The following is a 25,071-nucleotide window of genomic DNA, read 5'->3' as shown; positions in this document are numbered from 1 at the left end:
CGAGATGAGAAACTAACAAGATGAACCTTACATTTGCCCTAGCTTACTGCCAGCAAATGCCAATTTACTGCCTGCTGCTCAGCGAAGGGGAGGGACTGTGGTGGAGCCCAGCAGATACTCTGAGAGGAGGAGAAAGAACTGAGAATCTGGAAAGGCTTGCAGCTTTACACTAAGCCTCTCAGTGTAGCTTGGGAAAATAAGCAAATTGCACTTCGCACATTCTTCTGCCTTCACACACAGACTCTATCAGACTCCTCTGGCCTCTACATATGTTGTGTTCTGATTCTTTACTAAGAATACTTTAATATGTCTAATTTATCACTATACTCTCTATGTCTGATTCTACAAAGTATGATGAAGAATATATTAAGTTGCATCCTTTGAATTGTTCCCATTAGCCAAACTAAGTAGCTGGGGTCATCCTGTAAAGCATAGGTGTGCCTGCGGTATGGTCTATTCACTTCCTGAATTGGACTAATACATTCTGCATGAGCAGAAGCTTGTAGGTGACTTACAAAGGTCACCCTCACACACATCGATACAATATTCCAGCAAAAAGTTTGCAACACATGACCAAAATTCAGAGGAGGAAAACGTATTTACCCCCACGTTGTCAGCTGCTAGTTTTTATATGGGTATTAATTTAATATCTATTTGTCATGGTTGAGTCATACTGAGTCAAAATAGCCAGTCAAGTCACTCAGTCACCAGATTCATGCTGTGCCCCAGGAAGGACTGGATCCCGCCCAGGCAGCTCTGCAGCAGAGTCTGACCCGGAAGTAGATTGACTGCTACTACCTCTGCTGGTCTCAGTGGCTTAGCTGGTGGAATGACCCAGACCATTATCCCCCAGGGATCTAGTCACCATACCCTTCCGGGGCTGGGGTGCTTTGCCACATCTATTTACAATCCCAAGTGGACCAAGGAACACCTTGAAAATTCAAGCAAATCCCCTAGATTGCACCCAGATTCCTCTGTCCCCATCACACTGGGAGATTGGGACTGACATATATACACTATTGATACTATGCATAAAATAGCTAACTAATGAGAACAAACTGTATACCACAGGGAACTCTACTCAATGCTGTGGTGACCTTTGTTGTTTAGCCGCTAAGTTGTGTCCGACTTTTTGAGAACCCATGGATTGGGGTCATCAGATCCCCAGAGTCACTGAGACAGGAAGCAAGATGTTCCCAGTGAATCTGGGAAAGATGACAATTCCTGCTTCTGCATTTGATTCCCACGGTGTTTGTCCAGGGCTGCTGTAACAAATGACCACAAACTCGGTAGCTTAAAACAACAGAGATGCATTCTCTCTCAGACCAGGCAGCCAGAAGCCAGAAATCAAGGTGTTGGCAGTGTTCCTCCTGGAGGCCCTCGAGGGAACCTGCTCCAAGTTTCTCTCTGAGCTTCCAGTGTTTGCCAGCAATTCTCAGCATTCCTTAGCTTGTAGCTCAATCTCTGCCTCCGTCTTCACATGGCCTTCTTCCTGGTGTGTCTGTGTATGCCCTCTCCCACCTTGGTCCTCGTTACCGTAACTGTGACCCCACTGACTTTCAGCAAATAGGTACTGCCACAAGCCACTGTTTCTGGGTCTTATCACCCACTGCCATCAGCAAGCTAAGTTTTCCAGTTGTTATTGTTCAGTCACTAAGTCGTGTCTGCCTCTTTGCGACCCCATAGACTGCAGCATGCCAGTCTTCCCTGTTCTTCACCATCTCCCAGAGTTTGCTCAAACTCGTGTCCATTGAGCCAGTGATGCCATCCAACAATCTCATCCTCTGTCACCCCCTTCTCTTCCTGCCCTCAATCTTTCCCAGCATCAAGGTCTTTTCTAATCAGTCGGCTCTTTGCATCAGGTGGCCAAAGTACTAGAGCTTCAGCTTCAGCATGAGTCCTTCCAATAAATATTCAGGATTGATTTCCTCTACCATAGTTTGTTTCTACTGTTAGCTGTAGCCTCCAGAGTTACCACCAAACTTTTTAGGGGCCCTTGTGCCCCTATCAGCCATGTCTTTATGGCCTTTCTATGGAACATAATCATCCAAAGAGAAACCTATCCATTCTGGCATATCGTTTCCTGTCTTTTCATGCTTTCCTCCACCAGTGGTCACTCAACTTTGTTCAGAATTGGCCACTGCTTTTTCCATGTTTCTAGAAGCCACCCTAATAGTGAGTTCACATCTCCTGGGATCCTAACCAGGATGTCAAATCCTATTAAGATAGCTTATTTTTCAACCCAAAGACCCAGTGTGGGTGCTATTATCAAGTTCTCCCCCTCCTAGTCAATACCTTCAGCTTCCAGTCCCAAGCATTCTCCTCCTGTTTCACCCAATACATACAGGCCAATTCTTGCAGCTCCATTGGGGTACAGTCTGTCTCCTGTCACATCAGGCCCAGCCTCTCACTGGCTAAGTTTTGCTTAACCCTAATTACAGCTGCTCATCCCTCGCTCTAGGTCTCGTGGCACGGACACAGAGCAAGTCCTGCAGCGGGGACAGGTGGCCTGGGGAAAGAGACCTGTGCATTACCACCCAGCTTGGGAGTGGGTTAGGGCTGCCTGCCCTTAACAGAGATGTGGGCTGTGACTGCAGACTCACAAAACTCAGGAATCTAGTGAGGGCAAACATTCAGCAGCGTTCACTCAGACGTCGCCATCCCACTTGTCAGAGTCCTCAACTTTCCCAGTCCTTTGACCGTTGCAAAATAGACCTGCCTTGATTGACAGCTGTCTTTTGAAGTTTATCCATTCAGACTCCTAGGTCCTGGTTTGGTCCTCAGTGTTCTCAGTTCTCCTGCTACAAGAGATGGAAGCTTTTCTGCATGCATCTAGAGGATCTCTGGCTTGCCACGCCTCGTTTTCTGGTGCCTGTTATTGCCTCAAGGCTACGATTTTCTCCAGATTCTCAAATCCCAGCCAGTCCAACACTGCATTCCTTTCTATCATACCGTCCCCATGCATCATCAGTGGAAACTGCAACCATTCCCCACCCACCACGAGTGACAGGGTCCAGCTGAATCACTTTGTGTCCACCACACACTATTCATTTCTAATACCTATCTCACATATTGGATAAAAAATGACATAGCTTATACAAAAATTCTGGAATGCTTTCCAAAATAGATTTAAAACAGTGTGAATAAGAAATTAAATGTCAAAAGTATATAAGTGAGATACTAGATTTATTCAAAGAGAAATCAAATTTCCTAGGTAAAACATCTGTGTGATAATAATGATTCTGTGTCTCTGAAAAATGGCTATATGGTCACCTTTGTCCATACATTTAAGCATAAATAACAGGTATTGTTCAGGACACACACGGTAAAGAAAGAACTGAATGAGTCAATGGCTGAAACATACATATAATGACTTAAGATAACATGACTATTTAATGAAAATTTAGCATATAACATCTGACTTTTATCCTATGGACAAATAAGAAAAAATACAATAATTCATTTTACCCATTACATTTTACAAAATCAGACAAAATGATTTTATAAGCAGTTTTTTAATAAAAACAGCAATTTCATTTCAAACAAATATATTATCATCCTATTCCTTTATCCTATATACGTATTTAATTGGCAAATCTACTAGATTACAGAAATCAGTAAAAATCCAATCCATGATGCTTCAATTGCTTAGATCAATCATATTACATTTGAAATTCATTGTTCTTATGTTAGAAGCCTGATTATCAGTTCCTATTAAAATGCTATGCCCTATTGGGACAAGGAGGTCCCAATAAATGTGACTAGTCTCTGCACAAGGCTAAGTAACAATGTGTATAATACTTTTGAACATTCATACATGATTCATCAAGCACACAGATCCCAGCTCCTAAGACAAGGTCATCAAAGGGCAAGAAGCTCTCCTAGTTCTCTTGTTCCTCATAGTGAGCATAGCCACTGGCATAGGTCCTTCCTAAATTCAAGTTAGTAAACAAATCTGATGACTCAGCATCTGAATCTTTTCCACCTTCATCTTCTTCCTCTTCGTCATCCTCTGCTTCGTACTCATCTTCTTCCTCATCATGGTAGCTAGCACCAGCATACTTATCAGATGCAAGGTTCTTCCAATAGGCATCATACCCAGAAGCTCCATCTCCCTCTTCACCTCCAGTTTGCCTGCCAAATTTCAGGGAACGTGCTACAAAACACAGATATGTATGTGGCGTTTGATTAAATCCTCCAAATCCTCTACAGCACATACAATTCTGTGAACCTGACTATCTGCTTCTTACTCTCAAATGCAAAAGTCAGTCACATTTGCCTTATTTACTCACTTAAAATTTAACTGGAAAGAAAGAAGACCTCAGGGCTTCCCTGGAGGCTCAGTGGTAAAGCATCCACCTGCCAATACAGGAGACACGGGTTCGATCCCTGACCTGGGAAAATCCCACATGCCACGGAGCAACTAAGTCCATGCTCCACAAATACTGAGCCCATGTGCCGCCACTACTGAAACCCATACTTCGCAATGATAAGCCACTGCAATGAGAAGCCTGCGTACCGCACTAGAGAGCAGTGCCCTCTTGCTGCAAGTGGAGAAGAACCTGCGCAGCAACAAATAAATAAAACTTTAAAAAGAAAAAAAGGAGACCTCAGAAAAAACAATCGGATATATCCTACTCACAGTCTACATACACATCATATAAAACAAATGATAAACGTGACTGTGTCGTTTCATTCAATCTAGACAAAGGTGGAAAACAAAATAAGAACAGCATTCTAGATACATACATTAAATAAGGAACATTAAGCTCTAAAAGGCCTTTGTTTGATTAATTAAAAGTGTATTTTCAAATTATAGAACACTTGATTTCATGTCATTATGTTCTTCGCAAAAGAACTATTTTGTAATTCAGATATCCTAGAAAATAAAGCCTGTCATTTCTTCTGCCTTACTAGCAAAACGAAGTTTAGTGCAAAAAATTATGTCTCGCCTCACTACGTAACTGTATCTTTGATTAAACAAAGTATGGTCAGAGTCATTTAGAATTATGGTTCTATTCTGATGTTTGGTAGAGAGTCAAATTCTCTTTAATAAAATTGTGAGCTGCATTATTGTAACCACGTTATAGTAGTTGCATTCCTTCATGGAAAATTACATTAAACCATAAAACAATTTCCTACAGTAGCAATGTATAACATAATAAGCTGCTGCTGCTGCTGCTAAGTCACTTCAGTCGTGTCCAACTCTGTGTGACCGCATGGACGGCAGCCCACCAGGCTCCGCCGTCCCTGGGATTCTCCAGGCAAGAACACTGGAGTGAGTTGCCATTTCCTTCTCCAATGCAGGAAAGTGAAAAGCGAAAGTGAAGTCGCTCAGTCGTGTCTGACTCTTATCGACCCCATGGGCTACAGCCTACCAGGCTCCTCCATCCATGGGATTTTCCAAGCAGGAGTACTGCTGCTCAAATATCAGACACCTAAGAATAGCTTCAAAATGAATTCCAACTTCCAAGTACTGAAGATTACCAGAACTTGAATATTAAGGATTTATTACTACACAATTATTTAACAAGGAGCCCAAGCAAAAACAGACAAATCACTCTTTTTGGTCTTAAATTTCAGTTTTCACTATGTCATTAACTGAAGCAAATGCCAAATATTGAAGTGAACGATGGTAAATTTCTTATGTTAAATTGAAAATTTTTACCCACAATTTTCCTAGGCTATAAAATTCCATTTGCTTAGGAGAACATGTTCATCTTCTCAAATATGAAGAAAAGGCAAAAATAAAAATAGAAAGAGGAAAAAAAGAAACAAATCTTGTCTATGCATTAAAGCAAAATCACTCCAATGTTATTTTAAGAAAGGCCTTACTTGACATGCTAAGATCCTTAGTTTCCTGAGTTTCATGTCCACATTTAGGGCAGGGAGGCTGTTTTCCTTTTTCTTGCTTAAACACCTTGCTCCTTGTATGATCATCACAGAAACAAGCCTATATAGGAGAAATAAAAATTAGGAAGTTAAATAAGTAATTCAAAAATACATGAAGACATCACTCAATGTTTTGTTGTTCAGTCGCTAAGTCGTGTCTGAGTAGTTGGAACCTTATGACTGCCGCCAGGCCAAGCTGTCCTGTCCTTCACTATCCCCTGGAGTTTGCTCAAACTCAGGTCCACTAAGCTGGAGATGCCATCCAACCATCTCATCCTCTGTCACCCTCTTCTCCTCTTGCCCTCAATCTTTGCCAGCATGCGGGTCTTTTCCAATGGACTCGGCCCTTTGCATAAGGTGACCAAAGTTCTAGAGCTTCAGCTTCAGCATCAGTCCTTCCAATGAATAGTCAGGGTTGATTTCCTTTAGGATTGATTGGTTTGATTTCCTTGCTGTCCAAGAGATTCTTAAGAGTCTTCTTGGGAATCACAATTCAGTTCAGTCACTCAGTCATGTCCAACTCTTTGTAACCCTATGGACTGCGGGACACCAAGCTTTCCTGTCCATCACCAACTCCCAGAGCTTGCTCATACTCATGTCCATCAAGTCAGTGATGATGTCCAACCATCTCATCCTCTGTCATCCCCTTCTCCTCCCACCTTCAATCTTTCCCAGCATCAGGGTCTTTACCAGTGAGTCAGTTCTTCACATCAAGTGGCCAAAATATTGGAGTTTCAGCTTCAGCACCAGTCCTTCCAGTGAATATTCAGGACTGATATCCTTTAGGATTCACTTGGGTTTGATCTCCTTGTAGTCCAAGGGACTCTCAAGAGTCTTCTCCAACATCACAGTTCAAAAGCATCCATTCTTCAGTGCTCATCTTTCTTTATAGTCCAACTCTCTCATCCATACATGACTACTGGAAAAACCACAGCCTTGACTAGACGGACCTTAGTTAGCAAAGTAATGTCTCTGCATTTTAATATGATGTCTAGGTTGGTCATAACTTTTCTTCCAAGGAGCAAGTGTCTTTTAATTTCATGGCTACAGTCACCACCTGCAGTGATTTGGGAGCACAAAAAAATAAAGTCTCTCGCTCTTTCCATTATTTCCCCATCTATTTGCCATGAAGTGATGGGACCAGATGCCATGATCTTCTGAACATTGTTTTCTGAACATTGAGTTTTAAGCCAACTTTTTCACTCTCCTCTTTCACTTTCATCAAGAGGCTCTTTAATTCTTCGCTTTCTGCCATAAGGGTGGTGTCATCTGCATATCTGAGGTTACTGATATTTCTCCCGGCAATCCTAATTCCAGCTTGTGCTTCATCCGGGCCAGCACTTCTCATGAGGTACTCTGCATATAAGTTAAACAAGCAGGGTGACAATATACAGCCTTGATGTACTCCTTTCCTGATTTGGAACCAGTCTGTTGCTCCATGTTCTGTTCCAACTGTTGCTTCTTGACCTGCATACAGATTTCTCAGGAGGCAGGTAAGGTGGTCTGGTATTTCCATCTCTTTAAGAATTTTCCACAGTTTGTTGTGATCCACACAGTCAAAGGCTTTGGCATAGTCAATAAAGCAGAAGTAGATGTTTTTCTGAACTCTCTTTTTCTGGTATTCATGGCTGCAGTCACCATGCATGGAGTTACCACGCATGGAGCCAAAAAATATAAAGTCTGGAACTCTCTTTTTCTGGAACAATTAGAAAGCATCAATTCTTCAGTGCTCAGCCTTCTTTCTGGTCCATCACTCAACATATCAAGGAAATTTAAAGATATACTTTGTTCAGGCGAAGATGAGTTTTGTTGGGACTGGTAACATTCTTGATTTCAATTCCTTAAGGGAAAAGGTCTCTGCCAGAACTCTTCTGAACTATGACCTAAACACATGGCATAAAGTATACACAGGGTGTGACATGCAGACACATTTCTTCATAAATATGAATATTCACAAAGACTCTGATGACATAATGGTGAACAGCTCATCTATCCACACAGAGCATACCGTCTAAATGGGGACACATACAAGTGGAGATGCAGTTACACGACACTATGCACTGAAAGGCAAGAGCAGAGAGGGAGCGCCAAGCCAGATCAGGAATTCAGGAAAGACTTCCAGGAGACGTGCTCTCTTAGCTGAGATCTAAGATATGGAGAATGGGGGTGCAGCAGGGTAAGCAAAAGTGGAAGAGTTGTCTAAGGCAGAGGAAACAGCATAGACCAACTTGGAGACGAGTTGGGAGAGAAGAGATACGACTAGGAGTATTAATAAGAACCAGAGAAATTACTCTGAGACGAAGTGAATCAGGGTGCATCTGTTCAGTGATCCTTGACAAATGGAAATGTTGAAGACAAGGTGTAAGGAAGCAGAACATTATGGAAATCTTCACTTTCCTCAAACTCTACCAAGCAAGTCCATTTTGACATAAATTAAAATATACTCCCATCATTTTGGTCAGAATGTTCTCCATAAATATAAGGTATGAAAACACTGAGCTAAGATTCAGGAGACCCGCACACTAGTGTCAAGTCAACACACGCCAGCTGGATGAGTTCTGAAACGTCTCTAAGCTGTCTCAACTTCATTCACAGTCTCTACAATAAAAGAATTAAACTCCATAATGTTTGCAGGCATGTATGCTAAATTGCTTCATTTGCATCTGGCTCTTTGTGACCCTACAGACTATAGCCCACCAGGCTCCTCTGTCCATGGGATTCTCCAGGCAAGAATACTGGAGTGGGTTGTCACGCCCTCCTCCAGAGGATCTTCCCAACCTAGGGACTGAACCTGCATCTCCTGCATTTCAGGAGGACTCTTTTACTATTGAGCCACCGGGCAAACCCACACATAATGTTTAAGGACCCTTATAGATTTATTACAACTAAAAATATTCTAAGGGCTGGTGGGAATATATGGGGATTAGAAACAAATCTAAAACTAAAAAATATAAAAGTATACCTTACAACGGAGACAGGAATGCTGACCAAGCCGATTGCATGAAACACCTGTGGGGAAAGTACATAATATTCAGATTCAAATTTGGAATGAAAACATTATTTTCCACAGATTTATACTTGTGCTGTCTTATCTTAGATTAACTATCAACATTTTTTTTGTCTCATAACTTTGAGGAAAAAAAAAATGACATGGAATTGCCAGCCAGAGGGAAGGAAGCCAGCAACTGCACATCCCCAGCATTCTTTCACTATTACAACTCTAATTATCCTCTCATCTCCTTCCATTCCTCCAAACTAGGAGATGGCAAATGTCATCAGTGATATTTTAAAACCTGAAATGGTAAAACATCTTTTTTCCCCATGACACTGGCTAGACTCTTCCCTTAATGATATAATATTTCTATTTTTAAAAGAATAACATCTCCATTAATATACATTATCTCCTGGTGGTATAGGCTATTGCCATTTTTTGCAAACTTCTGATATGAGAATAGATACTTCAGGTGGAAAAGCATGACTGTGAAGAGAAAATAATGTTCAAGGGGGCAGGAAAACAGATGGAAAAATCCCAAAATACTTTCTATTTTAGTCAGTAAGCCACATTAATTTTGGTCATTATCTACAATTAATGCAAAAAAATCTACACTGAAGTGCAAATATTTTGGAACAGCCAAAATGTCTGGCATATATTGAGTACGTCAAAATATGGACGACAAAAATAATTAAGAGACATATAGGAAAAAGAAAATAAACTAAGCCTTACCCTAATACAGTATAAACTATTAACTTTCAATTTACTCAGAGGTCTTGAAAAAAGAAAATTAAACAAAAGGAATTTTATCCTTATAATTCAAATATTTGACCAGATATTTCTAACTTGGGGATTCTTTTACTTAAGTTTGCCTGGGTCATGGGAAGCTTTTTCAATCTGGACCAGGGAGTTATTTTTTAAAAAACTCAAGGATGATTTCTCAATTATGTGTATTATTATTGTTTCTGTCCAACCCCCGTCTTCCTTCCACAGTAACACCACTAATTCAGATGGATTTGTGTTATTTGTCCTAAATGCTAACAGTAAAAGTAAAAATCAACTGCTGCTGCTAAGTCGCTTCAGTTGTGTCCGACTCTGTGCGACCCCATAGACGGCAGCCCACCAGGCTCCCCCGTCCCTGGGATTCTCCAGGCAAGAACACTGGAGTGGGTTACCATTTCCTTCTCCAATGCATGAAAGTGAAAAGTGAAAGTGAAGTCGCTCAGTCCTGTCCGACTCTTAGCGACCCCATGGACTGCAACCTACCAGGCTCCTCCATCCATGGGATTTTCCAGGCAAGAGTACTGGAGTGGGTTGCCATTGCCTTCTCCAAAAAATCAACTGAGTACTCACCAAATGTTAGATACATATAAGCATACCAAACTACTCCTATAATAACTAAACTGTTTCAGTCTGTGGAGAAAAAAGCTTGAAATCTCAATCATCTCTACTTAAAGATATGTCCAGAATTCTTAGGTTCAGTCTTCATTCAGTCAAAATAAGGATTATTGTTTAGTCGCTCAGTAGCATCCGACTCTCTTGAGACCCCATGGACTGCTGCCCACCAGGCTTCCCTGTCCATGGGATTTCCCAGGCAAGAATACTGGAGTGGGTTGCCATTTCCTTCTCTAGGGGATCTTCCCAACCCAGGGATGGAACCTCTGTCTCCTGTTTGGCAGGTAGATTCTTTACCATTGAGCCACCAGGGAAGCCCACACGCTGTAAATCCCTTTCAAATATAGAACCAGACACACACTGAAAGTACAAAATGCCTAACCCAACTTTCCTGTGCACCAAGCATTTCTCAATACACCCTTTTCCCATCGCCACCAGCTGAGCTTTTGACATGCCACAAAGACACAATTCTAAGAAATTCATTGTTGTCTACCGCACCCTCACCTCCACCTCTTGGGAACCCAAACCATTCTGGTGGGACGTGGCCCTGCCAGTCTTCTGCTAATTACCTCAGCCCCACACACAGGCACTCCAGTTCTCTGTCCTGTTTTCTCCCTAAGAATTAAAATCTTGAGTTTATATTTAAAAATGCATTTCTTCCAGATTCTAAAAAATATTGTGACTTTCCTAGTTTTAGACTGGGGAATGGTTTTCTTTTTAAATCTATTTCTATGTCTTCAGAGTATTTTAAAAGGAAGCAGGTTTGGACACATCAAAGACTACTGATAATAAGCCACTTAAATTGGAGGCCCCCAGGCCATTTTCATTATTTGAAAAAATAAAGGCAGAGTACACACATGTGCAGGGATTTTTTTTCCCTCAAGACATTCTTCCCACTGGTTATGCAAGTAAAAATAAGTATTTTAAAGAATTCCCATAATTTCCCATTCATAGTTATAAGTTCAAATCCAAAAATGATGAGATACGACCAGTAAGGGAGTAGAAACAATCTATCTTTGGGGCTTATGTGTATGATTAGGGCAGTGTTTCAGAGCAAATATTTCAAGCAGTGAATGGCGACTGGCAAAGGAAGAATGACAAAGAACAAATAAAGCAATGAAAAAAAGCAAAGAAAGAGGACAAATTACACTAAGCCAAAGAAACCTGTGAATCTGAAATGAGAATGACTTCAATATGAGATATCAAAGACATGGTAACAGATTTATATTAAAATCCCTTCCACTATTCAGTATCTTTATTTTTCCTTTGTCTTTTACCAAATCACTAAAACTTTATCACTCAAAGTTGCCTGTCTTTGGGTTTAAATACTATAAAATACATAAAGCTCCCAAGTTTCAAATAGAATATTTCAATTTTTATATTACACATTCTGCACAAGTCTAGGAACAGCTCAAAAATGCTAACTACTTTGACATGTTCCTTTAATCTTTTGACATTTTCTTTATAAATACTGTGAGAATTACATATGTGTTTGGACTGATGACTTACCAACTTTGTATTTATAGATGTTATAGATAAGTGTAAGGATTAACATTTTATAGCAGAACAAGAACCAAATTCATGAGAGTGAACCTGGAATTTCAGCCTTTCCTACAATGGTGTCTACTATTTACTAAGGGCTTTCTAAGTACCCTTAGAAAGGGTACCATCCTGATGCTTCATATGGATTCTCTTCTCAGTTAACTCTTGGAAAAAATTAGCATCTTCCTTTTAAAACATAACAAAACTCAGGTTCAGAAAGATTTGATAATTTGCCCCAAAACATATGGCCCATAAGAAATCAAGTATGATAACCCTGTATGCGAGATAGCAAAAGAGATACAGAAGTATAGAACAGTCTTTTGGACTCTGTGGGAGAGGGAGAGGGTGGGATGATTTGGGGGAATGTCATGGAAACATGTATAATATCATATAAGAAACGAATCGTCAGTCCAGGTTCGATACAGGATCCTTGCGGCTGGTGCACTGGGATGACCTGGAGGGATGGTACAGGGAGGGATGTGGGAGGGGGGTTCAGGATGGGGAACACGTGTACGCCCAAGGCAGATTCATGTTGATGTGTGGCAGAACCAATAAAATATTGTAAAGTAATTAGCCTCCAATTAAAATAAATTTAAATTTTAAAAAATCAATTAATGTTTGAATCTAAAACGAGCTTTTGAGAAATTAACAGAGTAAGAATACAGTACAATCTGATCTGTAAAAATGATACCATGAACCCATCAGTAACACTGGTTCTCAAACTGGAATACACATGAGAATTATGGGTACAGGCTAAATACAGATGCCTGGCCTCCACCACAGACTTAAAATCTCCAAGGATGAGGATTGGGTACCTCCATTTTCTAAAAACCTCCACAGGTGTTTCCAATGCAGACTCCTGTCTAAGAGTCACTGGAACCAAAAGCAGGAACAAACTAGGGGTTGAACCACTTATTTGGGGACATCTGAAAATAGGGTGGGGGATAGGGGCTAGTTATCATAATAACCTGGAAGTGAAAACGCCATTTTGTACTCAGGATCAGGACTGCTACGAGCCCTGCAATGCCTGATCAATCCCACAAAATGAAGAACTGACCCACCCAAAATGCCACTGGAACCACTGTTGAAAAACAATGGACTATATGTGTTTTGAATTTTTTCTAGAAACAGAAAACAGATACTGAATTAAATTACAGTCCATAAGAGGCCATATGAAAAACCAGATTCCTTTTCCAGTAAGTTTAACACTTACACTATTAAGAATCTTAGGTATAAAGAACATGTAATATATTAAAAACTTACATTTAAATGTTTCCGCTTCTAAAACCTGGCAGCTGGCTTGATGTTCAAACTGATCATCTTCACAGAGAAAGTTATGGCAAAAAGAACAACTGAAAATTCTGCCTCCTATTGGATTAAAAAACAAAACCCACAAATGTAAATATAATATAAGTTTAATTTAAAAAATTCTCATCTATAAAACTGCTCAGAAAAGATGGCAAGTTATCTCAGATGTATACCAAAATAGCACAGCAATTTTTTTCTGGTAAAAGCTACAAAGAAAACTAACCAACTGAACCAAAAGAGTGAACTCCCACTATATCCTAGCTCCCAACATAACGCGCAATGCTAAGAGATACTTCCTCTCCGGTACGTAACTCCCCTCCCTACCTGCCTCTAGACAATCCTAGCACTGCCTCTTAATGTTGGTATGTATAAACCCTTTTTCCAACTAAAGTTTACCTGGTCCCCAACCTTTCTGGCACCAGGGACAGGTTTGGGGACGTGGGGGGATGGTTTCAGGATGATTCAAGCGCATTCCATTTATTGTGTGTTTTATTTCTAATCTAAAGCTCCTGATCTGACAGGAGGTACCAGTCTGTGGCTCCGAGGTTGGGGACCCCTGAACTAAACTGATAATGGAAACAGCGCCAATACTTAGGACTGAGAGTATCCTGTAAAAAGAAAAATCAAACTAGAGCATCTGGAATGTTTCAAGGTCATCCTTCACTTCCAGCAAAGCTCATCACTTGTATGTAACCACTCACCGTGGTCCCACACACCCCGTTCACATTCCACACACTCAGCATCGGTAAGCGGGCAGGCACAGGCGTGTGTGCTGAGACACTTCCTACCATGACAGACCCAAGCTTCGCAGAAGTCACATATTGCACCCTGCAACAAAAGAGCACAAAAAATTAATCTTTGCCACCTGACTGGCTACAACTATTATTTAAGCAAAGGTTATCACCAAAATTATATGCATTCAAGCACTCATCAGTGATAGAGTGGCTGCATTTAAAAATGGACTGCTTTCTCTAACCCAAAATTAAACAAGGTTCCCTGAAGATCCAACTTCTTCACCAATAGCTGTTTACAATACACAAATCTAAACTACAAATCCAAAGAAAAAGAAGCAAGAGGGAAACTATACACATACTCTAACATTCATCATTAAAATAAGTCAAACAGTAGACAGTCATCAAACTGATTTTAAATTAAATGAAGTCTAGAGCCCACAATTCAAACATCCCTGTCCTACAGCAATTCTGTTAACTGAACTTTTTCAAATATTGACATTTCTGACTTAAGAAAGATCCTTATCTGTGTAATTTATAAAATAATCATATAACTTTTCTAGAATAAAAGAGAGAAAATGTTAAATTTCTGCCAGCATCTTTTTTCTTTTAAAGCAGCTTATGTTTTAAATCCCCAATGGCTCAGTGGATAAAGACTTTGCCTACTAATGCAGGAGACACAGGAGATGCAGGTTTGATCCCTGCATTGGGAAGACCCCCTGGAGTAGGAAACGGCAACCCACTCCAGTATTCTTGCCTGAAACATCCCAAGGACAGAGGAGCCTGGCAAACTACAGTCCATGAGGTCGCAAAGTATCAGACATGACTGAGTGACTGAACACACACACACAGCACATACTGTAAATCATTAATATATTTCTTTGTAGAAAAAAACTAAAGTAAAATACGTTACTAAATGACAAGGTAATGAGACTCCAATCCTCTATCAAGATAAGACTGCCTTTCAATGACACAATGACATCTACAGGATACTAAGAGCTAAAAGACTCTTCAGAAAATGGGACTGAATGGCGTTTCCTTTACGGGTGAGGAGGGACAGGGGCATGATGCAAGTTCCAGAGCCACATTAGAGAGGAGCTGTGATTTAAATCCAGGTCTTCTGAACCTCAGTGTTCAGTGTTGCATTCAATACAATTCAAGGCTCCATAACAAAAGTGTTAAAGAGCAAATAGGAAGAATGTTTTGGACTTGTAAAAGTAGGTTACCAGTGTGGATAACAAATCCTCAAATGTTAACTTAGAAGAAAGATGACACAAGCGATAATTCACAAATAACAGGGAAGGGTATAAAAAGCCATCAAGGGATGATACACACATACCCCTAGACCTGAAGGGATATGGGCAAGGGGAAGAAGGAGGTTCTAGAACCACAAGACAGAGCCGTATGGAGAGGACTACCTACTCAAATAAAGGAGACCAGGACAACATGGTAGGGAGAAAGCTGGAAGAATAAACACGCAGGTCATAATTTCCTCCCCTCATCAGCCCCTCCATGGGCCGAAGCCAAAAAAAAAAGCCATAAGAAAGTCACTGATCCAGTTCACACACACAGGTCAGGCTCCCATGACAAATCAGGGTGGAGAAGAGTGAAGGGAGAGGGAATCTTAAGTGGCAAATAGAAAATGGCCAGAAAATCACTGTTCTAGGACTCAGAGCTAACAATGCATGATTCTACTTAAATGTATTCTTTATATAAGAGATCATTCACACTCACACAATTCAGTGAATTAAAAAAGTAGTAATTTGATAAATCTAGACATACCAAGGAAGATTATAACAGCTTCTGAATAAAGGCAACACTGATAATCCTATACTTAAAGACGAATTTTCACAAGATGATTATAATTCTGGCTCTTACTTCTGCAAGACATGCACACGTGAAAAATGTAAAGGTCTACTTTATGATGAAAAATTATGTGTTCCTGGAAAATTATTACTTATATTCTACTTTAAATATTATAGTCCTCATGGACTGACATTTGGAACTGAGCATAAATTAATACAATAGAATATGGTAAAAAGGGTCAAAAGGATAACATCTTTTAGTGGAAAAAAGAGCAAAATGCATCACAGGACACAACTGTTTTTATTATTTAAAACAATGAACTTCCTTTGAAAATTCTACATGTCATGAAGGAAAACTATATGCAATGAAGTACATTATGTCTCTATGTAGTGAAGAGCAAAACTCTGTTAACTACGTACTCTTTTTTGAAATGTAAAGCTTTAAAAATACAATTAATCGTAGGTTGTTTTGGAACTTAGGTTGCTTATTCAACCAAAAGCTCGAGTCTTAATTTAGCAGAACTTTTAATTAGAAAAGGGCTTCCTTGGGGGCTCACAGTAAAGAATCTGCCTGCAATGTGGGAATAATATATTGCTGAGGTCTAATTAAGACACATTAAAAAGGCCCCACTGACAAATGAATTGTTGTTTGGGTCCATATTAGATGAGTTTCCATTCCTTGTACATTTCCCAGTAAGAAAGAAGGAAGCTGTCTGTACATTTCCCAGTAAGAAAAGAAGGAAGTAGTCAAAAACAAGTGGAGAATAAGTGAAAATCATACAAAAACATGCCAGATAATCCAGATAACTCCAGACTAACTGAACCAAGGGACAAAGCAATACCATTTGGGAAAAAATAACTGCGTATTGGTACGAATGCCTTTTCCATCTCCTTGGAATTCTACTGGTCTAAAAGATAGGACAAGAAGCTTACCACCATGGCAAGGCCAGTACTGTAGACCCCAGCATGCTTTATGACACAGTCTGAAGACTTCATCATGCACTTTGTTTTCCCTAGCAAAGAAATGAATTTTCACTATTAGTCTTACAAAGTGGTCCATGTAAATATTCATTAATCCCTCTTTTTAGCTAGCCCAAGTTCCTATGGAAATAATTTGAAAATAGAGACTAGCACTGTTGACTGCTTACATAACTGAAAAAAGAAAATGGATATAACTGAGACTTTAACAGAGTCTGATCTTTTCAGATTAGGAATTTGTATACTACTTCATGTTTGTAGTAAAATCAGAAATTAAAGGTTATGCTTTCTTATCTAATCATCACTAGAACAGTTTAAAACCTTATGAATTTTTTGAATTTTCAGATGAATTAAGAGATTTCAAACTGATACACACATTTTATAATTCACAATAAAGGCAGTCTGATTTGAAGGGACTACTTCTTTCCATAGAACATCTCAAACCAAATATAAAATAACTATTCAAATTACCTAGTTCATTTTTTATGTTTATCCATAGTTAAAAATTTATAAACATAGCTCCCAGGTAAGCATTCTTCCAAAAGAATTGTCAAATAGTGCCCAAGTGAGCACAAAAACTCAAGAACACAGTGATAAAGCAAAAAATCACAATACAGCCACAAGAGCTCTGATGTAGCAGTGAATTAGCAATCTGAAATACCATCAGGAAATTCATTCATCACATGCCATGAGAGGATTAACAGTGACATACTAGTCACACATCTCAGACACCACAAAGCGGAGCACGGAAGAAACAGAAGACTCTCGATTTTCCATTACCCTGATTACCTAGGAAACCAAGCTAGACAAGAGGTAACAGGAAGAAAGAGAAACTGGAAATGAGAGGCAGCAGCACCCCAACTGTTCCATGTCCAACACTAAGGGCAAGAACTGGTGAGCAGGAGATGCATCCATGCATAGCACTACAGACGCTGCAAACAGGCGAAGGGCCTTGCGAGACTGTGTCTCCATCTTCTCCACAATCTATTTTCGCATTCTACATGCATTTGTCTTTTGTGAATAAAGATATAAAAACCAGCAGATGATGGGTTTATCTAGGCTAGTGTTCTCTTTTCCATTAATTACAGACTTCAAAGACATCTTTGGAAGTTGGAACACACTGGAAATATTCAGGGGTGTGGCCCTAAGCCTTCCTAACTTTCTGCAATGTTACCATGCATAAACACATTTAGATGAACATATCTCAAACTCTGTTTCACCTGAAACTACCATCCCACAACCAAAGGGGAACCTGTGTTTAAACAAAAGTTTGGGGGGTGCTTCTGGAGTGAATACAATTAATCAGGCTTCCTTACTGGAGGTCTTCAGAATCTTAAACATACACATATGTAACAGAATTCTCCCCAATGGCAGTGAAGGAAACACGCAGTACGTCTCAAATGCATGCATTGCTTGAAAAATACCTATTAATATACCAAGTGCTCTGTGGAAGACTATTTGGGAAACATCAACCTTGCTGTTCTGTGAACTACTATATAGTTTTACTCTGAATAATCATTCACTCTGAATAAAAATTCATTAAGTACATGGCTTAGGATCTCTATTCCACTTACTAAGGAAAACATGTGAGGAAACTCAAGAATCATACACTGAGAACCAAATAAGAAAACAAGTGATCACAAAAACCAGCACCAGGTAAATGTTCAATAAAATCATGTTCAGTGGTCTAACCAACATACTGCAGGCAGTATCAGCAAGAATCAAGCTGCTGCTTCTGCTGCTGCTAAGTCGCTTCAGTCGTATCCGACTCTGTGTGACCCCATAGATGGCAGCCCACCAGGTTCTCCGTCCCTGGGATTCTCCAGGCAAGAACACTGGAGTGGGTTGCCATTTCCTTCTCCAATGCATGAAAGTGAAAAGTGAAAGTGAAGTCGCTCAGTCGTGTCCAACTCCTAGCGACCCCATGGACTGCAGCCTACCAGACCCCTCCGTCCATGGGATTTTCCAGGCAAGAGTACTGGAGTGGGTTGCCATTGCCTTCTCCAAGAATCAAGCTAGAAAAGTAAACAAAAGATACCGACAAGACTAAGACTGCATAAAGAAAAGTTCAGGATCACCAAATCTTATTAGTCTGAAATTTAATCTTTTCATGTTTAAAACCACATACATGGTACCTACACTGTATCTTAATTATTTTTCCAGCGTGACATCAAAGAGATAAAACCAAGACATGATAGTTTTCTGGTAGGCCAAATAACATTTTATGTTATCTTATTAACACTAAGCATAACATTACTGTAAATGATAATGATGAACCCACAGGTTCAAACTAAATAAATACCAAATAAATTTTTAGTAAAAGAAAAGGCATGCATTTTTACCAAATACTTACCACACTGTGCACAAATTGGTAACTTCTGTACAGAATTACAAAAGTAGCAAAATGCTCTATTCTTCTGCCGTCTTGTCATGTAAAAGAAAATTTTTAAATACAGTCAATATCAGGTAAAAGGTCCGTCTATGTTATTACATATAGATAGAAAAAAGATAGAAAAACAAATAAAATTTACCTCTGACACTTGTCACATTCCTGAAAAATATAAAAACATAACATTAATCTTTCTACCAAATGAAAATTGCGAAGTTACTTATGTTATAAAGAATATCCTATTTTTCATGTTAAAATGTAAGTGACGCTTGCTCAAAAGCCCATGTATACCAGCATCTACACATACTTTAATACTAAAGGTATGCTATTGGGCATACCACACTAGAGAAAGAAGCGGCATTTTCACAAAAGAGGCTAAAAACTGTAGTGGTCTGTGTTTTGAATTTTTTTTTTTTTTTTTTAGGAATCAGAAAAATAATACAGAATGGTACAAGAAACAGTAGAGAACACAATATGTTGAAGCTCACAGAAAATCCAGAATTCTGAAAATGGTACTAAGAACTCCACTATCTGGCCTCAAGCTGCTTTTCAAACTTCGTTGGCCTGTTCTCTTTAGATTCAAACCACTATTTGCCGGTTGTTCTCAAAATATATCTTGGATTCTTTCTTTTCCCTGCCTTACTTACTCTAATATGTCTCCCTGAAAAGTCCCTCCTCACTCCTTTACTTGCTGCAAGCTCTGGTGATGATCCCACCTCCTCTATGAACTGAACCCCAGCCGCACATTCATCTTTTACCAACTTTAACTCCTAATATACCTTAGTCCCAATTGTACCTTTTCTGCAGCACTTACCAAAGTCTAGCCCTCACTGCATATATTTATGGATGAGTCATGTCTTCCTTTGTCTTCCTTCTCTTCTCTAGAAATGACCCTGGCACAGAGAAGGGAGTCCCCACTGTCCTAATTATACAATGTAACCTTGCTCCCGCTCACCCCCCAACCCAGTCATAAATGTCAGTTAACCCCGGGATGGACACCCACCCACGCCCAACCTATCAGAGCGCTTTCCCTCTCTCAGGACAATGTGTAATGTAACATGCAAGCTATAAACCCAGTGGTTATGAACCCAAACAAAATAAAACAACCTGAGAAATGGAACTAAATAAAAGAAAGGGACAGAACTAGAAGTTGTTCCAGGTTCCAGCTGTTCCTGCATCCCAGCTACATCCTTGTCCTTCCAAGCACACAAGTTAGTCCATTATTCATTCAATCAACTCTACTTCTCCCTGAAGTTACTTAACTTGGATTCTGTCATTTATAAACATTAGGTAATACAGAAAACAACTGAGCCCTCAGCTTGTGGAAATAGAGATTGTGTCATTCATCTGTGTATCCTCCATAGTGCCTAAAATAGCAGAGCAGGTACACAATAAACATCTGAGGAATTAAGTCATATTACGCATTTCATAAATGTTTGATGAAACAAAAGTACACATAAAAAGGAATGGGAAGAGAAAAAGTAGAGAGGCGTGCAAACCCGAGTTTTGGGACAACGCAGAGAAAACGTGGTCCGAGGAAGAGATGAGGTAATGACGACATGTGGGAAAAAGGCTTCAATTAATAGGACAAATTGAGGAAAAGTGTACTAGATTAGAGAGGCTGGAAAATGTCACACAGTTCCTAGTATGTATTCTTGATCAATACAATAGTAGCCAAGATAATATGACAGGTTTTATAAACAACACAATCAAACAGAACTCAGCTGCTATTAGGTGTTAATGAAAACAACAGACATGCCTTTAACACAGATTTACATAGTTTTTCAACTGAGAACCAAAAAACCCATTACCATTGACGCATTGCATGGATGTTTAGCTAAATCTATGGTGCTTCTTGATGCTCTTAGCTGTTTTTCCCGTTCCCGGCGGTTCTCTGCCTTCTTCCTTGCACCAGTCTTTTTTTTAGGCATTTTCCCTTCTTTCTACACAAGCAAGCAGAGAAGATATAACTGACTTGTGTTTGCTGTTTTAAAGAAACTAATGAGCAGAAGAATGAAATGCTCTAATTCTCATTAAATTTTAAACTCAACTCTGCCATTTTGATGGTTAAGCACATTTTAAGCCTTTATGAAACATTAAGCATACATCATTCCAAATAAAATAGATGGCTTTAAAAAAAAACAAAGCACTTATTTGTATTATCAAACAGTTCTAAAAAATGTAAACATCAAAAGATTTATCCTAACAGCCAAAATGGCTTTCTTTCCCACAGAGAAGTTTCTTTGATGTTACACAATATCCTTTAAAAATTACTTTGTACCAAGTGAAAAAAATTATTAGGAATGTATTATTTACCCACTTTATTTCACTTTTTAAACTATATATTCAGATAACCTGATGCTGCCAAGACTTCAGGTCTAATTTCTCCCACATAATACCTAGATAAAACATCCAATAGTCATGTCAAATGACATCAACTAAAAGCCAAACTATCCTTTCTGAAAAAAGATTAAAGGCATCAGAATCAATTTGACTCCTTGAAAGCTGCCTTTCCTTTCACTTTTACCTGCAGTGAGCATGTAATTTTAACTTCAAAATTAAGAGTATGTGCTTACCACACATCAAAATAAGGACTTTAAAACTGGCTTTTATCAGGTAGTTGAAAGAACCACCACACTTAGAAAAAACAAGATTTTGACTAAATAGCACATTTTTATTTGGCTTTTCATCCCATCTGAAGACCACAAGTTCCCTTAAAATTCCAGTTGTATCTTTTTTGACAAGCTTTGCCTCCCAGCCCTTTGGGCATAAATTAAGCACTTAATAACTGGAGAGATACACCAACAAGTCCACATGCTTGCTTTGAAATAGAAAAAGTTCCTAGTATTCTTCAAACTACATATACTTTTTAAAAAACCGTCTTTTCTAAGAGTGGTTCTCAAAAATTATCTGGAAATCTGTAAAAGTACAGACTGAGCCTTCTAGGCTCTATCCAAGATCTACAAATCCGAAACTTTCAAGCATGGTTTCAAGTTTCACGGCGGACTGACAAATCGACATTTATATTTCTCATTGCTATTGCTATTGCTAAGTCACTTCAGTCGTGTCCGACTCTGTGCGACCCCATAGACGGCAGCTCACCGGGCTCCCCCGTCCCTGGGATTCTCCAGGCAAGAACACTGGAGTGGGTTGCCATTTCCTTCTCCAATGCATGAAAGTGAAAAGTTAAAGTGAAGTCGCTCAGTCGTGTCCGACCCTCAGCGACCCCATGGACTGCAGCCTTCCAAGCTCCTCCGTCCATGGGATTTTCTAGGCAAGAATACTGGAGTGGGGTGCCATTGCCTTCTCCGATATTTCTCATTACAGCACCGCAAAAATCACACACCAGCTTGTGCCTGGAACAGGACTCAAGTCACTCAAAGTTTTTCTACTTTATGGGTTTCAACTCTAACGCTGGAATGCCCAATCAATAAACCGTGTGATGGTTAGTTAAGCCTTGAAAGTATAGACAAACCAGGCCAAGAGGTTTAGTGGGTGGTGATGTGGAGTAACATCCAAGTCCACTAGGTCACCCTTCCAATATTTAAAGTGACAAGATACACAGAGTGAAAAACGTGTACTGCCCTCGCCAAATGAGCTCCGGAAATAATCACAAGGTGTTCCTCGGGTGAAATTTTCTGCGTCCCCAGGAGTGAATCCGCTGGGAAAGTTGAGCCTCATTTTTACCCCTCCAGTTTGTTTTGTAAACTTAAAAACTGAATTCTGTTCTCGGTTTTATATGGTAGTAAGCCCTTCTCCAGGAAGGCTCCCACTTCTTCAGGACGTGGCCCGTGTTGTGAAATGAAGAAACAGACACGGGGGAGGGGGGAGGGGGGTGGTCACTGCGGCTTGGGAGGCAAAGCCTGCAGCAGGAGGGCCAGAGGTGCTGGGGGCGTCCAGGCAAGACTAGGAGGCCGTGCCACGCGGCTGGGGAAACCGACGGCCGTCCCCGCCCGCGGGGCACCCTCCCTCGCGCGCGCTCCGGGCGGACCTCGCTCACCCTCGCGGGGAGGCCGGACTCACTCCGGGGCCGAGGGGCAGGGAATGGCGTGAAGCCGGCCGCGGCGGCAGCAGCTCCAACGCGCGAACCACAACCCTAGGAGAAAATGCTACTAAGCCCGGAGAAACGCGGACAGAAGCGCTTACAGATACTAGGAGCCGGACCGGACGTCCTCTGACGTCAGCAGCGTCCTTACGGCTACACGTCGATAGAGGAGGGCCCGCCCACTTCTGTTCGCTCCGCCCCGTCCCTGCCCCTCCCGAGGGCGGCGGGGCTCCCAATGCCGTGCAGAGAATCTGGGAGATGAGGAAAAAGGAGGGAACAGGAGGAGGAAAGTGGTTGGGAAGGGAGCCATCAATTTTATGTTTTCAGAAAAGGAGAACGCTAAAGGAAGAGAAAAATGTAAAAGGAAAAAGAGACTCACAACCTGGTACTGGATCAGCTTACTTAGTTTTTCTGGAAACTTTTTTGTTCTCCCACAACCACTTTTCATGTTTGCTGCACAAGCTGGACCTTTAGTTGCCCATGAAGTTCTGTACTACCCTCTTTTGTCTGTTTCCACTGGCCTCTGGAATTCCAGTCTTTTGTGAATAAATTCTTCCACATTCTAGATCTCCAGTGTGTTCTTCCTGTCTTTAGCTGAGACGTAACATCCTCTCCCTCCCAGAGGCTGCTTGCTTTAAACTTTAAAGTGAGGATGGCTTATTTTTCCACACTTCCTTTTTGTCTTGGTTAGGAGCTTAGGGTCTGTCCCCTTGCTCCCCAGTGACCTACTCGGATAATCCCTCCTCCTTTTTATGTAGCCATGCCATTTTTCATCCTTCCTTGTTGCTTTGTGTTACTCTGTCCTTACTGATGAAAATCTTTGGTTCCAACTTTGGCCATCACCTGAAGTTGCATGAACATCTAAATGGAAGACCTGTCCTCTTGGGTTCTGGCTTTCATCTCCAGTAGCCATCATCTCTGCTCCAAGACGGACACCCACTGTCATGACTGTTCAGGAAGACTTGTCATCAGGTGGAACCACTGAAATCCAAAATTCAAACGTTTAACCATCCAACCTCCTATATTGTCAACTCTCTCAATTGTCCCTAATGAAGACTTGGAATCGCTCCATCCTTCTCTTTTCTCGGTATCAATATACTCTTTTCTTCCCCAGCTTTTAAAACACAGTTCATCATTTCACTCACAATTTTCCTTTTTTTTTTTTTTCCCTGAGCTGGAATGCGCCCAATTCTATTAATTCAACAACTTGCCTTTTCTTTCCTACACTGAACTTCTGAGTGTTATTATAGAGGGGAAAAAAGTATATAATCATCATTCTACTTTAAATCCAAAGTCACTGACCTCTTCAGGTCTCCCAAAATTGCCCTGCTAGCCTTCTATGTTTTCCTAATCAAGACTGTCCTTCTCATTTTCCATGAGGACTTTCGAATCTCCCCTTTCATCAAACTTCTGCCACTTCATCAATTTTAGCAAATATTATTGCTTCCTTTCTCACAGAGAAAATAGAATAGTATTGGTAACAACTAAACAATAATGTTTCATGCTCTTGGCATTCTAATTCGTTTACATGTGTATCATTAACTCCTAATTTTACACATGATGTAACTAGGTCAGAGAGACTGTACAACTTGCTTCAGTCATCATACAGATGGTTTAGCTTGTAATGTTGTCTATTGTAGTTTTAAATTTTTCTTAAATTTGGTCTCAAGACCCCTTAAAAACTCTTAATTAAAACTTGAGAATTTTAACAAACTTTTGCTTATGTGGGTTATAGTCAATTGATATTTACCATATAAAAAACTCGGGTTTCCCAGGTGGCGCTGGTGGTAAAGAACCTGCCTGCCAATGCAGGAGACATAAGAGACCCAGGGTTCAATTCCTCAGGAAGATCCCCTGGAGGAGGGCATGGCAATCCACTTCAGTATTCTTGCCTGGAGAATCCCCATGGACAGAGGAGCCTGACAGGCTACAGTCCAAAGAGTCTCAAAGAGTCAAACACACACATATATGAAAAATAAAACATAAATTTTTAG

At 40.3% G+C, this 25,071-nt stretch overlaps 1 protein-coding gene across 6 annotated transcripts; it reads right to left on the bottom strand.

The window, feature by feature from the left end:
* Positions 1-3,169: 3,169 nt before the first annotated feature.
* Positions 3,170-23,603, bottom strand: ZNF330 (zinc finger protein 330). 6 transcript variants are annotated; one of them, XM_006079242.4, is made up of 10 exons: positions 23,480-23,603; positions 20,844-20,975; positions 19,175-19,194; positions 18,997-19,067; positions 16,599-16,678; positions 13,831-13,957; positions 13,085-13,189; positions 8,855-8,901; positions 5,836-5,953; positions 3,170-4,156 (listed from the first exon to the last, which is right to left on the bottom strand). In XM_006079242.4, the coding sequence occupies exons 2-10, from the start codon at positions 20,961-20,963 to the stop codon at positions 3,882-3,884; spliced, it is 963 nt and encodes a 320-aa protein (XP_006079304.1). In that variant the 5' UTR covers positions 20,964-20,975; positions 23,480-23,603; the 3' UTR covers positions 3,170-3,881. The 6 variants fall into 6 exon arrangements, with proteins under 6 accessions (XP_006079304.1, XP_006079303.1, XP_025123889.1 ...); XM_006079241.4 differs by lacking the exon at positions 23,480-23,603 and adding an exon at positions 23,179-23,308; XM_025268104.3 differs by lacking the exon at positions 23,480-23,603 and adding an exon at positions 23,024-23,172.
* Positions 23,604-25,071: the final 1,468 nt, after the last annotated feature.

The sequence above is a fragment of the Bubalus bubalis genome, chromosome 17 (assembly GCF_019923935.1).
Source record: "Bubalus bubalis isolate 160015118507 breed Murrah chromosome 17, NDDB_SH_1, whole genome shotgun sequence".
Taxonomy (NCBI): Eukaryota; Metazoa; Chordata; class Mammalia; order Artiodactyla; family Bovidae; genus Bubalus; species Bubalus bubalis.
This window is presented reverse-complemented; position numbering and strand designations above follow the sequence as displayed.

Coding starts and splice junctions, on each gene's coding strand:
- ZNF330 (XM_006079242.4), bottom strand. CDS start 20,963: ATGCCTAAAAAAAAGACTGGTGCAAGGAAGAAGGCAGAGAACCGCCGG. Junction 5,954..8,854: donor ATTCCTGTCTCCGTTGTAAG/GTATACTTTTAT, acceptor TCTCCTATATAG/GCTTGTTTCTGTGATGATCA. Junction 4,157..5,835: donor TAAGGATCTTAGCATGTCAA/GTAAGGCCTTTC, acceptor TGTGTTTTGTAG/CACGTTCCCTGAAATTTGGC.